Source organism: Panthera onca, chromosome B3 (assembly GCF_046562875.1).
Source record: "Panthera onca isolate mPanOnc1 chromosome B3, mPanOnc1 haplotype 2, whole genome shotgun sequence".
Taxonomy (NCBI): domain Eukaryota; kingdom Metazoa; phylum Chordata; class Mammalia; order Carnivora; family Felidae; genus Panthera; species Panthera onca.
The window spans coordinates 71243113-71259002 of record NC_138344.1 but is presented as its reverse complement, the minus strand read 5'-3'; the positions used below and the strand labels follow the sequence as shown (position 1 = coordinate 71259002).

The following is a 15890-nucleotide window of genomic DNA, read 5'->3' as shown; positions in this document are numbered from 1 at the left end:
GATATAAAAGAAACAAGGCTCCTTCTGTTACTTCTCCATTTTTCTTTACCTCTTCTCATTTTCTCACTTGACAACTTTCTTTTTTCTTTATTCTTCTCCAGCTTTCTCTGTATCTCTTCTGTAATATCCATTTTATATGTCCTCACTTGCCCACAAGTCTAATAGAGTAGTTATCTCAGATTCCTGGCTCCTAAGGCCCCTGATTACCTCCCCACTCCATACTCCCTGATACTTTGCTCATGACCCCTCCTTTGTTTGTTTTTGTTTGTTTGTTTGTTTTGTTTTGTTTTCACATTTATTTATTTTTGAGAGACAGAGCGAGACAGAGCGTGAGCGGGGGCAGGGCGGGGGGAGGGCACACAATATAAAGCAGGCTCCAGGCTCTGAGCTGTCAGCACAGAGCCCAACGTGATGACCCCTCCTTTGCTTTCCAGAAATCGGTGATCCACAGTCGGCAGTTTCCATTCAGATTCCTTAATGCCCATGATTCCATCAGTAACCTTGAGACTCAACTCAGAAATAAAGGTATTTATTATCTGTCTTCTTCTGAATCCCATTTGTTTCTCATGTCTGAGAGTAGGTGAAACAGGAGCCTTCATATGTGTCAGCCTCTTGCTTTCTAGTCTCAGAGTGTAGGGTGGGCAGAGGTGAGACACTTGCCAGCCCAAGGGTCCAGGCTCAGGACCGGTATTGGTGGGAGGACAAGAGGAGGGACTAGAAGCTGCTTGACTCAGATGCTTACCTGTCTTCACACAGCATTGCCACTTCCTTCCAACACAAAACTGATGCATTCAATAATGATTAGAAATGCGAGAAAGAACAAGAATTGGACCTATCGGAGGTATCCTCGCAACCCAAGTCGTCGGGAACTTCGGACAACAATGATGATACCTGTGATATATGAGCAGCTTAAGCGGGAAAAGCTGAAAATACAAAAGGCCAGGTGTGTGTGTGTGTGTGTGTGTGCGCGCGCACGTACACAAATGTGCATATGTGCATGTGCTATCTGGGAGCAAAGGCTGGGCAACAAGAGGCACCCTTACAGGGCTTGGGAGTCATCTGACAACCCCAAATTTTATTCTGTAAGACATACTTGTCCCAGTGGCTCAGACTTGCCTGGTTCCAATTGTCTCTTGCATAGCAACCTTGTCTTTAACATTGTCCTGTGGTGAGATCATGGAAAAAAAACAAAACTGTGGGCCTCCAATTTATTTTATTTTATTTTATTTTTTAAATTTTTTCTAAATGTTTTTAGTTATTTTTGAGACAGAGAGAGACAGAGTATGAGCAGGGGAGGGGCAGAGAGAGAGGGAGACACAGAATCTGAAGCAGGCTCCAGGCTCTGAACTGTCAGCACAGAGCCCGACGCGGGACTCGAACTCACAGACTGAGATCATGACACGAGCTGAAATCGGATTCTTAACTGACTGAGCCACCCAGGCGCCCCTGGGCCTCCAATTTATTTTATTTTATTTTTTTTAATGTTTATTTTTTATTTTTGAGTTGGGGGAGGGGCAGAGAAAGAGGGAGAAAGAGAGGAACCCAAGCAGGCTCTATGCTGACAGCAGAGAGCCTGATGTGGGGCTTGAACTCAGGTACTGTGTGATCATGACCTGAGCCAAAGGTGGATGCTCAACTGACTGAGCCACCCAGGCGCCCCTGGGCCTCCTATTTATTATGTGATTGTTTTATTGGTTTCTGTGGGTTCTGTGAATCTGCGTAACATTTCCCTTCTCTTAGTGTGTGCTAGTGTCCTCTGCTTCTGCTCTGGTTCAGTTTCCTTTTCTTCTCCAAGATATCTGTTTGTTCTTTTTGTTTCTCTCTCTTTCTCTGTCCTTATTTTCTGACTCATTTACTTTCTCATTTCTATATATATAGATATATAGTCTTTACATATATATAAAGATAGTTAACATCAAGCAGGCTCAAACTCAGACATAAACCCTGTTCTGTAAGTTTGATGAAGTCCCAGCACTCTATGCTTTAGATGCTTCAGTAGTATCTTCATTCATTTTCATTCAAGACAAATTCAGGGCTCATCTAACCTACTAGGAGGCTCCTGGCCGCTCAGTGGCCTGATTATCTCCTGAATCAGTGAATCAGTGGCTGTACAGAGGGCCATTTAAGAATCAAGCTTGTGAGATGCCTGGGTGGCTCAGTTGGTTAAGCATCTGACTTCGGCTCAGGTCATGATCTCATGGTCCGTGAGTTTGAGCCCCGCATCGGGCTCTGTGCTGACAGCTCAGAGCCTGGAGCCTGTTTCAGATTCTGTGTCTCCCTCTCTCTCTGACCCTCCCCCGTTCATGCTCTTTCTCTGTCTCAAAAATAAATAAACGTTTAAAAAAAAGAAAAAAGAATCAAGCTTGGCATCCAGTCCAAACAACGTGCCTTTGCTGGCCAATATAGTGGCCACTAGCCACATGTGGCTAATTGGGCCTGAGATGTGCTGGATTTTGAGGACAGTGTGAAAAAGGTTGTAAAATATCTGTTTCGTAACTTTTGTGTTAATTATGTGTTAAGGTGAAAATATTTTAACATGTTAAATCAAATGTCATATTAAGTTAATTTCTCCTATTTTTACTTTTTTAATGTGGCTACTAAACATTTTTTATTACATGTGTAATTTTCATTTCATTTCATTCCATTAATTGTAATTTAATTCTGTTGGATAATACTGGTAGGGACTATTGAATTTTCTAGATTAAAAACATTATTATGAAAAAATTTTAAACACAAATAATGAGAATAGTATAATGGACTCTCATAAAACTATTAGCCATATTCAGTGATTATCTAGATTTTACTGTAGTTCTTTTGGTCCCTTCTTTTTTGGTGGAAGATGTTCTTAAGAACAAATGCTGAATATTATGATACATTTTATTTCATCCTTTCATATTTCATGTGTGTCTCTTTAAAATTTTTTTTTTGTTTATATATGAGAGAAAGAGAGAGAGACAGAACACAAGTAGGGGAGGGACAGAGAGAGAGGGAGACAGAATCTGAAGCAGGCATCAGGCTGTGAGCCGTCAGCACAGAGCCTGATGTGGAGCTCAAACGCACAAAATTGTGAGATCATGACCTGAGCCAAAGTCAGATGTTTAACTGACTGAGCCACCCAGGCGCCGCTCATGTGTGTCTTTTAAAGCAGGCATTTTTGGGGCTCCTGGGTGGCTCAGTTGATTGAGCTTCTTGATTTTGACTCAGGTCATGATCTCACAGTTTGTGAGTTTGAGCCGCAAGTTGGGCTCTGTGCTGAAAGTGCAGAGCCTGCTTGGGATTCTCTCCTCTCTCCCTCTGCCCCTCCCCTGCTCATGCTAGCTCTCTCTCAAAATTTCTCAAAATTTATTTATTCTTAAGTAAGTACTTAAGAAAAAGAAATTAAAACAGATATTGTCTTATGTAATTAAAATGTCATTAATATACCTAATAGAACTGAAAATAATTCCTTGGTATTATCATTTATTATCTAGTCCATATTCAAATTTCCCAATTATCTCAAAAGTATGATTTTACAATTTTATTCAAATCAGAATCCAAATAAGGCATACACATTATATTTGATTATTAAGTCTCTCATATCTCTTTTAATCTTTTCTTTGTCTTCATACCATTGACTTGCTGTAGACACTGGGTTCAAGGGCTCTGCAGAATGTCCCACATTCTGGATTTGTCAACTTCCTCATGGTGTCTTCTAACTTGTTTCTGTTTCATGTACTGAGGGCATTAACTCCAAAGGCTTGTACAGATTCAGATTTCACTTTTTTTTTTCCTTGCAAGAATATTTCATAGGAGATCCTTTGTATGCTATGAGTGAGACCAGCAGACTTTTTTTTTTTTTAACCTCCTCATAGGATAAAGGATCATGAGGCGCCAAAGATCTGTGGTCCTACTCAGTGTGATGTTAACGAAGATTGACCCATGTGTTTAAATGGTTATAGCCTGATCTCTTCACTGGAAGTTGATAGTTTATCCATTGGTGATCTTTTCCTGAACCAATTGTTTCATTAACAGTTCTAGAATGGGAATTTTCTCCATTCCCATATTCATTAGCTGGAATTCTAAAAAGAACTTGCCTTATCAACTAAAGCTGTTTAGTTACCCTGAAGTAAAGATTCTACTAGAAACGTGGGACAAATGTTCTTTTTTTTGTCCCCTTTAATTGCCAGTTTTCGGGGGCGCCTGGTTGGCTCGGTTGAGTGTCCGACTTCAGCTCAGGTCATGATCTCGCGGCTTGTGGGTTCGAGCCTCACGTTGGGCTCTGTGCTGACAGCTCAGAGCCTGGAGCCTGCTTCGGATTCTGTGTCTCCTCCTCTCTCTGCCCCTCCCATGCTCATGCTTTGTCTCTCAATGATAAATAAATGTTAAGAAAAAAAAATTAATTAAAAAAATAATTTCCAGTGTTTGGAATAAGGAGTTAATATTCTTTAAAATACAATTTAAAAGTAAGTTAAATCTTGCCTCATGAAGTAAGTATAGATTGATATGGGAAGTGTGGCAAATGATTTCAGAGAGTGGATCAGGAAATGACTTCTCCTCTCCAGCCATGAGACTGAAGAGTCCTATAGGATGGCGGCAATGGAGGCAGGCTGCGGAAGTGGTGTGAACACTTCATTCTGGGGTGGCAAGTTCTCATCTTCCCATCTGCCTCGAAATGGCAAATATAGAAGCCCCTGAGCCCTTCTGTGTCTTTTCTGCCTGCAGACAGTGGAAATATGATGGTGAGATGCTGGTTCGGTATCGTCAGGCCCTAGAGACAGCTGTGAACCTCTCCGTGAAACACAACGTGCCCCCGCTGCCAGGCCGCACCATCTTGGTCTATCTGACAGATGGCGGTGCAGACCAGTTCTGTCCCAAGCGCAACCCAGAAGGGGTAAAAAAAATTTAAAAGGTGGGGGGTTGGTAGGATGCTGGGGATCCCGAGAACTATCCTGTTCCCAGATGTGGTTCTCCCAAGGAAGCACTCAGAACTGAAATAAATGGCAAACATTTGCTTCTTGGTATCAGACCTTGGTTCCTAGGGACAGTTCCTAGAATGTGGTCTCTAGCCTGTTTATGGATTACAATACTTATATTCCACATTTGGCTGGTGCTTAATTCTCTCTAAATTTCTGTCACCGAAGTATGTTTCATTTTTACATCCTATATCCCAATGTTGAATTTGGGCAGGACTGCTGGCCCTTCTCCACCCTGGCCAGCTCTTACTGAAAGCTGCTGAAGCTGTCCCTTCCTAACTGGAGATTTTGTCCTTTTCCCCCAACTAATGGAGGCTGGAGGCGTTTGGCCTTCAGGGCTGGATGGGCAAGGGTGGATTTCAAAATAGGGGAGCCAGGGCACTTGGCCAGCTCAGTCAGTAGAGCATGTGACTTTCGATCTCAGGGTGGTGAGTTCAAGCCCCATGTTGCGCATGGAGCCTACTTAAAAAAATAGGAGATCCTTATTTCACCCTGATGTTTGTCCAATCAGCCCCACCTAAACTATGTGCTGCTGCTGATTGGGATGGTAATTGCACGGGCGGAGCAGGTGGATCTCTTACTGTGCGGAGGAGGCACTGTGAAGACTATCACAGTTAAGGCAGAAGAAGGTATCCTGAAGACGGCCGGCATACTCCAGGCTCAAGTCCAGGTCAGACACCTGCCCCCACCATGCAAAAATGCATGAATGGTCACAGCCCTGGACACAGGCTGGAAAATCAGGAAAGGCTTGGATATATACAGTGCTGAAGATTCCCAAGCAGTATTTGGTGTTTGTTGCTTACCGATTGTCTCCCATGCAAATAAGGAACATGAGACTCTTTCCTTCAGGAGCCAGATGGAGAGGATGAATGGTCCCTGCACACTTTTGGGAAGTACCTGTTGTCTCTGGCTGCCCAAAGGATCCCTGTGAGTAGTCCCCAGTCCCTGAGAAACCCTCCCCGCCCTCACCCTTCCCTCCTCAACTGATGTGTGTAATTTCTCAAAGGTCATCTTTCAAATGATGGGCAGTACCCACACCCACTTCCTGCTGGCTGCAGCCCTCTGCTGTGTGGTGGGCTGGTAATTGTTTAACAACCGGTGCTCTGGAAAAAAATGAATCTTGGTTAATAGCATTTGCTAATTTCTAAGGTGTAAATTACTCCAATCATGGCTGATTTCAAGCTGCCAGCATGATATCAGTGAACAGAGGTGAGAAGAGATGCTCAGTAGCACACCATTATATGGTATTTCTACAACGTAGATCGAGTATGTAAATAAGATCTAGATAATGGTAAAATGTAGTAAAATAACTAGGAAATGATGAGTTTCAAGTATTTATTACCTTTGTTTTTAATATAATTTATTTAATTATAAGTTTATACTCTTCAATGTTTAGCAGTGGCACTATTTAACAACTGGATCACAAAATTCCTAAAAATGTAACAGTTAGCTCTTGTGAGCCTGAGTGAGCCAGCTACAGCACACCACTGCCCCTCCCCCACTTTCTCACCCCTCCATGTCAGGGTGTAGTGGCTCCCCCATCCTAAGGGCTCTCATGAGAGGCAATTTCCATTCCCTTCAGTTCCCTTCAGAGTTCTCCTAATCCCCTCAGCCCCAGAGATCTCTTCTCTTGATGTCCTAAGCTTATTAGCATCTCTTCTGTCCCTGTGCTCCCTGTTCTCAGCCCCTCCCTTTTCATCTTACAGGTGGACAGGGTCATCCTCTTCGGCAATGATATGTATGAGAAACTGATAAATGAGGCCAAACAGCGTTTCTGGCAGCATGTGAATTCCAAGTGCCTCTTTGTTTGTGTTCCCCTAAGTAGGATATGTGACACGTAAGGACGCTCAAACTCCTTGTCCAGTGCCAAAAGATAGGTTTTCATATTTCCTCTCTACCCCCACTGGAGCTTGGGGCATTCCCACTCACCAGATGCCTTCCATCTCTGCCTCCTACCTTGATTGCACTTCAAATACTAGAACCTTCTCTGAAGTCTTTAGCCTAGCTCCATACCCCTTTGTAGGGGTCCATCCCAGCCCCAACCTAGCACATGACCCTAATTAAACATGCAGAGGTGGGGTATCCATCCTAGAGCGCAGGGACTCTGTGTTCCTGGCACTGTTTCTAATGGTTGCTTCTTCCTTTGCCAGATTATCAGATTCAAATCCCAATGACGTGACACTCTCAGGCTGTAATGACGGGATCCTGAAGTGAGTACAGAATGGACGCACAAGGGGTTGGGGGCTTTGTTAGAACGTCTTTCAGAGATTACTTGTGTCTTCTACTCCACTTACTTCTGTTTTTAAGCAAGATAGAAGTTTATTCCTCTTTTGCCACTGTCCAGATGTAGCAGCAGCAGAATGTTACAGGGACCCAGACACCTTCTATCTTATTGTTCCACCATCCTCAAATACTCTGCTTTCACCTCACGGTTCAAGACTGCTGCTCCAGCCCCAGTCATCATTTTTGCATTACACCTAGTAGGAAAGAGGAGAAGGGGACAGGGGAGGTTGCACTGTTCTCTTTTAAGGGAACAACGCAAGGGTTGGTCACATCATTTCTATTCATTCTTTGCCGCCTCTGTTCCATTCTTGATCCAGAGTAAATCTCATGCTAAATTTATTTATAGATGCCAAATTTACAGAAATCTTTTAACTTTGTCTCTATGCTTAGCCTTCTCATTTACTTGTTTTCTCTCTCCTACCTTTTCCTTTGTATGCCTCCATCGCCCCCCAGCTGCTAGTAGGAAGCCTCAGGCCCATTCCTCCTCCAGAGAGCTTTCACAGCTGATACAAAGCTGATCAAGCTCTGAATGGGATGGCCTTAGTCTTTAATCTTTAATCTTACCCTTTGCCAGCCTAACTACCCCTGGCCCAACAGAAAGCCCAATGATGACCATGCTAGAGCTGGGTGTCTTCTCTGTTCCTTCATCCCTGTAGTTCTGCACCCCTGTTTATTTTAAGTCTACATTCACTGCTTATGGTTGTCTTCTTAAGGGGCTCCAGTTAACTGGGTGACCTACCTCTCTATATCTTTGTCCCCTGCCCCCTTGGAAGACCTGCCTGATTCTGACTCTGGTATTCACTCTTACTTATTTTGTTATATTTATGTCAGGTTCATTGCAGAGCGTGGAGTCTCCTGTCTTCTAGAGCACGTGGGGCAAATGGACAAAATATTCAAGATTCCACCACCCCCAGGAAAGACTGGGGACCTGTCTCTCCGGCCACTGGAAGAGGTCACTCTAAGCCCCTTGGCTCTGATTTCCCAGCATGGGTTAGTCTATGTTTCTATGCCTTTGTGAATCGGGAGACACTGTGGTCAAAACCTGCAGAAATTCTGGTGGCTGCAGTTCTGGCTGTGGAGATGCTGTTTGTTCTACTCACTAAGTAGAACTCATCTCTTTCCCAGGTAGGGATTTCCCTGACGGAGGAAGTTGTCAGATAGTGAGCATACTACTTTCTCTACCTGGGCAGGGGGTCAGATGTGAGGCGGGCAGCAGGCAGCGGGCAGCATGCACTGTGGACATACAGCCAGGGCTCGGGCAGAGGGCTTAGGAGAATAGGCTCTGGCTTTCTCATCACAGCTTTGCCAAGTAGTAGCTTGAATCTTGGGCTAGTTGTTTTTAATTTCTTAAAAACTTTAGTTTTTTATTAGTAAAATGGAAATAATGATGGTGCTTACCTCACAGAATGGGCAAATAGTAAGTGCATAATAATTAGCTGACAAAGAGGGATATGTGAGAAACGGCAAGTAGGGTTTAAGTTCCAGGGCTCTGCAGGAGAGGCTATAAGCAGGTTATTCTCTGGAGGCCTGCTGGACCTCACCCTGGCATCTGTCATACCTTACTTGTACTGGCTTGTGCTGAAGGATGTGCTCAGCCGCATCTGTGGAATTGGGTTGTGGGGCTGATTGCTAGAGTGAGCCCAAGCCTCTGCTTACCCCCAGATGGCGCAGCATCAGGCTTTTCATTTCCTCCACTTTCCGGGACATGCACGGGGAGCGGGACCTGCTGCTGAGGTCTGTGCTGCCAGCATTGCAGGCCCGAGCGGCCCCTCACCACATCAGCCTTCATGCCATTGACCTGCGCTGGGGCGTCACTGAGGAGGAGACCCGGAGGAACAGGTGAGGGGGCCACAGAGAAGAGCTGGGACAGAGATGAGGGGCTTGAGTGGTAGAATTGAGGTGGGTAGGGTTGAGGCTACAAGGGAGTCTGAGGGCCTAGGGCAGGGGCTGCTATTTGGATGCTAACAAGAGCAGTCTGCCTTTACTTGGCTCAGTTTTGAGCCAGGGCCCTATCTTCCTATTTATACCTGTATTCTCTGATCCAATGCCTCCATAACCATGTCTGCAGACAACTGGAAGTGTGCCTTGGGGAGGTGGAGAACTCGCAGCTGTTTGTGGGGATTCTGGGCTCCCGCTATGGCTACGTTCCCCCCAACTACAACCTCCCTGACCATCCTCACTTCCGCTGGGTAAGGCAGGTTGGGGGTTGGAGTGGGGTCTGGGGAGGAAACAAAGGTTGGGACAAGTGTGGAGAGAAGCCACAGTGTGTCAGGAACCTTGGGACTAGATCTGAGACTTGAAGGTGAAACCCAGGCAGAAGGTTCTGCAAGCGGCCAAGTCATAGATGAGGGAATTCCTTTGAGAAGTACCTCCCAGTTGGCCAAGGGATGCGAGAGGTAAGAGAGTAGGTCTGTTTAGAGTTTGCTATCAGACGGATCTGGGTTCTGATCTCCCTTCTATCATTTATAGATTGTGTGACTTTGTGGGAAACGGCTTATCCTAACCTAGCCTCAACTTCCCCATGTATTAAAGAGGAACAGTGGAGTCTATACTGTAGGGTTACTATGAGGATTAGAAATCTATTTTTAAAAATGCTCAACATGTGACAGGCATTCAGTACATGTTAGCTACTAGCTGTGTTTTGTTGGCTTGTGTCTGGAGGGAGGGAGGAATATTGCTGAGATGCAGGAACCCTAGGGTCTTGGTAGGTCTCAAGGGAGGGGTCAGTGTGACCTGGGACTGAACCAGCCTGTTCTCTGCCCTCTCCCTGCAGGCCCAGCAGTACCCTCCAGGTCGCTCTGTGACAGAGATGGAGGTGATGCAGTTCCTGAATCGGGGCCTTCGTCAGCAGCCCTCTGCACAAGCTCTCATCTACTTCCGGGATTCTGGCTTCCTCAGGTACCTGCTGTTGCTTCTGGACCTCGCAGGCTCAGGGGCCAGATCTTCTCTCTCCATAGCATTCAGAGTACAGGAGGGGGAGCTAGAAGAGAGTACAAGGCTCAGAAAGCTTGCCTTGCAGCACCAAATAAGCCTTGCCACTGAAGCCAGGTGATCTCTGCTTGCGGAGTTTTAGGGAACCACAGCCAGGTCTGATGGTTGGGGCTGAAGAGAGGCTGGGGTCTGAGTGTAGCCTCACTTTTGGGGTATCTTTGGTGGTCAGCTGTGTCCCAGATGCATGGAAATCTGACTTTACTTCTGAGTCTGAAGAGGCCGCACATCGAATCTCAGAACTGAAGAGCTACCTGAGCAGACAGCAAGGGATTACCTGTCGTAGGTGAGCTGGGGTGGGGGTGGGGTGGGTAGAGAGCCCCTGTATGGAGGAATATATGGAGGGGGGCCAGGCCCACTCTGACTCTGCTTGTGCATGGTTCACCTGTAGATACCCCTGTGAATGGGGGGGTGTGGCAGCCGGCCGGCCCTATGCTGGGGGGCTGGAGGAGTTTGGAAAGTTGGTCCTGCAGGATGTGTGGAATATGATCCAGAAGCTTTACCTACAGGTCAGCAGGGGCGCCCATGGCCAGGGTAGTGGAGAGAAGGTAAGGTGGTCTGGGTAGTCCTGGATGGGAAGTAATTTGGTGGGGGCTCTGTGAGTTTTTAGGTCTGGGGTTCCTGAGGGGCATGGAAACATTATCAGTCACTGTCCCATGTGTCCTCAGCCTGGGGCCCAGCTGGAACAGCCAGTGTCCATCCCAGATGATGACTTGGTCCAGGCCACCTTCCAGCAGCTGCAGAATCCATCAAGTCCTGCCCGACTGCACCTTCTTCAGGACACAGTGAAGCAGCTAACGCTGCACCGAGGGAGGCTGAGCCTGGTGACCGGGCAGTCAGGACAGGGCAAGACGGCCTTCCTGGTACATAGTCTCAGAGCCCCGGGCAGGAGGAAGTGAGGGCCATGTAGGCTAAGGAAGCAGGGCACAGGGAGTTGTGCATGTAACAATGTGACCATGTTTTCTCTTTGCTGTCCATGCAGGCATCCCTTGTGTCAGCACTGCAGGCTCCTGATGTGGCCAAGGTGGCCCCGTTAGTCTTCTTCCACTTTTCAGGGGCCCGCCCTGACCAGGGTCTTGCCCTCACCCTGCTCAGACGCCTCTGTGCCTATCTGCATAGCCAACTGCAAAAGCCAGGTGCCCTCGCCACCACCTACCGGTGTGTATCCCCCATTAGTCCAGCCTTGTTGATTCCACATGATCCCACCCTGTATCTCCCTCTCTCACTGATCCTGGTCCTTACAGGGGCCTGGTATGGGAGCTCCAGCAGGAACTGCTGCCCAAGTGTGCTCAGTCCCTGAAAAGTGGCCAAACCCTGGTGTTGATCATCGATGGGGCTGACAGGTTGGTGGGTCAGCATGGGCAGCTGGTCTCAGACTGGATCCCAAAGACACTTCCCCCGGTGAGTGTGAGAAGGAGGTGGGGGTGGGATGCAGTAGTGGGGACGGGGGCTCTCCAGCCTTCTCCTCTTCTTTTTCCTTCTACCTTCTTCTCTTTATGCCCAAATATCATAGCGGGTGCACTTGGTACTGAGCGTGTCTACTGACGCAGGCCTGGGGGAGACCCTGGAGCAGAGCCAAGGTGCCCATGTGGTGGCCCTGGGGCCTCTGAAACTATCTGCCCGGGCCCGGCTGGTGAGAGAGGAGCTGGCCCTGTATGGGAAGCGGCTGGAGGAGTCACCTTTTAACAACCAGGTTGGATGTGGGCCAGGGCTGGAGTGTGTGAGGCCCCAGGGTGCTGAGGCTGCTAGCTGCCCCGTGCAGCCCTACTGCTTTGTTTCTGCAGGAACTCTGTGCCAGGGGATGCTGTTAATAAGATAACCGGGATTCCTTATAACACCAGCCAGCCTTTTTCCCCTAGAGATAGCCTCCCGGGGTCCATCCCAGTGAGGGGAGGAGTAAGGCTGTGATTCTTGGGTGGGGTGGGCTGAACCACAGGGGCTTTCCAGAAAGTAGGGCTGGCTGGCAGAGCAGTATAGCAAAGGGATGGCTGTGAGGTGATGCCATCAGGTCACTGCTGGGGATTCTCAGAGGAGGAACTGCCCTGCAGTGGGCTGGGTGCTTGGGGTGGAGCTCAGGGGGGTTGAGGACTGGCTGTGGCAGGCTCTCTGCTCCCCACACTGAGTCCCCTTCGTCTTGTCAGATGCGGCTGTTGCTGGTGAAGCGGGGATCATCCCTGCCACTCTACCTGCGCTTGGTCACGGATCACCTGAGGCTCTACACGTTTTATGAGCAGGTTGGTTGAGAATGTAAACCCTCACCACTTATTTTCTAAGTCCTAATCCACTTCCCATTCTTCATTCAGCTCCTTTCACCCCCATCCCTCTACTTTTCGTACCCTGTCCTGTGTCATCTTGTAATCACCATTCCCCATCTTGACTCACCACTACCCTCACTTCTTTCCCACTGTTTCTCTTCCTTTTCTCATCCTTTCCCATGATTTCTCCAGCTGCCCACTCCCCTCCCCACAACGAAAGCCACCTCTTCTCCTCCCCTCACTGGCTAAAGCCCGGTCTCCGTCCTCTCCCAGGTGTCTGACAGACTCCGGACCCTGCCGGCCACTGTCCCCCTGCTGCTGCAGCACATCCTGGGCACCCTGGAGGAAGAGCATGGCCCTGATGTCCTTCCCCAAGCTTTGGCCACCCTTGAGGCCACACGCAGTGGTCAGTGGTTGGGATGGGCTGGGAGAACGAGAGTTCAGGGGTTGGATGACCTTGGTTCAGTTGGGGTCTCCGTGAGCAGTGTGAGGAGGAGCCAGGTGTCATGGGATGGGTATGCTGTGTGGTTTGGTGAGGGCCTCAGAGAGCTGGGGTTTGCAGGTCTCACTGTGGACCAGCTGTACGGAGTGCTGAGTGCATGGCGGATACTTCCCAGGGGAACCAAGAGCTGGGACGAAGCAGTGGCTGCTGGTAACAGCAGGGACCCCTTCCCCATGGGCCCATTCGCCTACCTCGTCCAGAGTCTGCGCAGGTACAGCTGCCCCCAGCTGAGCTCCCACCAACCTCCTGTGCCTTCACATCTTTGAGCCAGAACCCCATGTGGTCCTTTCTTCATTCCACCCTCCCCTCAGTATAGGCCCTGACACACAGGCCCTGAATGGGTTGCCACTCAAGTTACCACTATATGGGATGGGAACGGGAGTCCACAGCTGTGCCAGGTACTCACTGACAGGCCCCCTTCCCTCCTCTCCTGCTCTGTTTCCCTCACATGAGGACAGTTTGCTAGGGGAGGGCCCCCTGGAGCGCACCGGTGCCCGGCTCTGCCTCCCTGCTGGGCCCCTGAGGACAGCAGCCAGATGTCGATACGGGAAGAGACCAGGGCTGGAGAAGACAGCACACACCCTCATTGCAGGTGATTGGAGCCCAAAGTGACCCCGGGGCACTGAGTGTAGGGCCTATACCCGGAGGCCAGGACCACCTACTGGTGCTCCCCATCAGCTGGCCCCTCACCTGCCACCCCAGTGAGCGAATGGCTTTTGCGGTAGCCTATGGAATACGATCTTTGGAGATGCTTTAGGGCTGAGCCCATCTCAACGTCTGTTCTGTGATCCACACCTGCAGCTCAGCTCTGGAAGACATGTGACCCCGATGCCTCGGGCATCTTCCGAAGTTGCCTTCCTGAGGCTCTGGGAGACTTGCCTCACCACCTGGTTAGTCTCGAGATCCCATAGACACCTCCCAAGCAGCTGCTTTGACTGTTCTGAGACCCCACTCCCTCTTGACTGCACCATCACCACTACCATGATGCCCCTCTACCTTTCCTCCTTTCAGTTTTCCTGCCCTCTTCCTTGAGGTCCTTTGTCCCAGCTCCTAGGTTGAGGTCCTGGCTGCACAGACAAGGTCTAAAACTAGACTATTCCTCCTCACCTGCCTCTTCATATCCTAATGAATCCAATGACCTTCCCAGCTCCAGAGCGGGAACCGTGACCTTCTTGCAAAATTCCTCACCAATCTCCACGTGGTGGCTGCACATCTGGAACTGGGTCTGGTCTCTCGGCTCTTGGAGGCCCATGCCCTCTATGGTGAGAGGTGGCTTCTCTGAGATCTGGGCCTCCTGGGTGTGTTCATGGGGGGTCTGCTCCGGGGGAGGTATAATGCAAAGAACAGTTAAATTTCTCTTCTAGGTTAAAAATGCCAAAGGGGTAAGCAAGTAATTTGCAGGGGACCTTCTGCCCAGATCTCTTAGACCAGAGGTTTCCAAACATTATTTAATAGGTATAAAATTACCTAGGATTGTTGTTCAAACTGCAGATCTCCGGGTCCCCAGATTCCATTTCCCTAGGTCTGGAGTGGGGCCTACGGCTTTGTACGTCTAATGGGTGTTCCTGATGTGGGGTCAGAAGACTTTGAGACGACATCTTATTTTATTTTTCTCTTTTTTACTTTCTAAAATTTATTTATTTTTTATAATTTACATCCAAGTTAGTTAGCACATGGTGCCACAATGATTTTAGGAGTAGATTCCTCACTGCCCCTTACCCATTTAGCCCATCCCCACTCCCACAACCCCTCCAGCAACCCTCTGTTTGTTCGCTATATTTAAGAGTCTCTTACGTTTTGTGAGACGACATTTTAGACACTGCCTGACATACTTGGCTAATGGGGTTAATGGGGGTCTAGGCTAGCCCCCCCAGTGACACAGTGCTTCTTTTCCACAGCTTCCTCAGTCCCCGAAGAGGAACCAAGTCTTCCTGAGACTGACACTGCTGTGTTTCGCACATTCCTGAGGCAGCAGGCTCCAATCCTCAACCAGTACCCCCTGCTCCTGCCCCAGCAGGCAGCCAACCAGCCTCTGGACTCGCCTCTTTGCCACCAGGCACCCCAGCTTTCCCAGCGGCGTTGGCGCCTCCAGCACATGCTACGATGGTTGAATAAGCCCCACACCGTGGGGGGCCGGCAGAGGTAAGGCCCTTGGCCCCAGATGCTGGTAAGCCCACCAGAGAGCAAGCTACAGTCCTTTTTGAAACTGGAGAAAAAAGGACAGACCAAAGTCACTGTGGAGAGGGGGATTCAGGGACAGAAATGCAAACACGAGTTTCCATTTGCTTCCTTCCCTGATTCCTCATTTCCTCCCTTTCTTGCTACTCTCTCTAGCTCCAGCCTGTCTCTGACAGTTTCCTCATCCCCCACTGCAGTGACCTTGTGCCCCAGGGGGCAAAGAGCTGCTGTGGGCACAGCCAGTGGGATGGTTTACCTGTTGGACCTGAAAACCTGGCAGGTATGATGCTCAAGGCTGGCAGAGTTTGCCTCCAGAAAAAGCCTCACAGACTAGGCAAGCCAACCCCACCTGTTTTCACCCTGTTTGATTCAGCAACTTTTATTTCCTCACATCAGATCGAAAGCTTGGTCACAAAATCAATCATGCTTTCCAAATATTTGCATCACACCTTCCCTTCAAAGTTGTACTGAGGCTGTACTGTACTAAGCATCACAAGGAAAACAGGGGTAGGACATTGTCTTTGCCCACCAAGTGGTCAGTTTTGTTGAAAGATATGACATACAAGGGGAAAAGGAACCAAAACATAGCCGGTACTTACCGGAGAACAGGGACAGACAAGGGCAGGCATTCCAGTTGAGTGAAAGGCATAGGGGAGAATGTTTCCTGGAAATTGCTGGAATGAGTAGAGGGTGCTTAAGGGATAGTAACAGCAGATTAGGCTGCAGAGGTGG

The 15890-nt window shown here is 48.6% G+C and overlaps 1 protein-coding gene across 14 annotated transcripts in view; it reads left to right on the top strand.

Annotated features, from left to right (window-relative positions):
- The window catches only part of TEP1 (telomerase associated protein 1), a 44530-nt gene that overhangs the window by 13557 nt on the left and 15083 nt on the right, over window positions 1-15890 (top strand). For all 14 annotated transcript variants that reach the window (XM_078448420.2, XM_078448421.2, XM_060619056.3 and 11 more), the window contains exons 11-35: window positions 435-525; window positions 757-943; window positions 4702-4870; window positions 5464-5622; window positions 5802-5879; window positions 6659-6789; window positions 7103-7162; window positions 8067-8225; window positions 8898-9074; window positions 9304-9424; window positions 10009-10133; window positions 10396-10509; window positions 10615-10732; window positions 10892-11086; window positions 11206-11381; window positions 11468-11624; window positions 11737-11916; window positions 12365-12457; window positions 12752-12884; window positions 13041-13191; window positions 13439-13572; window positions 13782-13870; window positions 14128-14242; window positions 14879-15122; window positions 15315-15438. In XM_078448420.2, coding sequence (XP_078304546.2) covers window positions 435-525; window positions 757-943; window positions 4702-4870; window positions 5464-5622; window positions 5802-5879; window positions 6659-6789; window positions 7103-7162; window positions 8067-8225; window positions 8898-9074; window positions 9304-9424; window positions 10009-10133; window positions 10396-10509; window positions 10615-10732; window positions 10892-11086; window positions 11206-11381; window positions 11468-11624; window positions 11737-11916; window positions 12365-12457; window positions 12752-12884; window positions 13041-13191; window positions 13439-13572; window positions 13782-13870; window positions 14128-14242; window positions 14879-15122; window positions 15315-15438 — 3480 coding nt within the window. The remainder of the gene's footprint in view (window positions 1-434; window positions 526-756; window positions 944-4701; window positions 4871-5463; window positions 5623-5801; window positions 5880-6658; window positions 6790-7102; window positions 7163-8066; window positions 8226-8897; window positions 9075-9303; window positions 9425-10008; window positions 10134-10395; window positions 10510-10614; window positions 10733-10891; window positions 11087-11205; window positions 11382-11467; window positions 11625-11736; window positions 11917-12364; window positions 12458-12751; window positions 12885-13040; window positions 13192-13438; window positions 13573-13781; window positions 13871-14127; window positions 14243-14878; window positions 15123-15314; window positions 15439-15890) is intronic.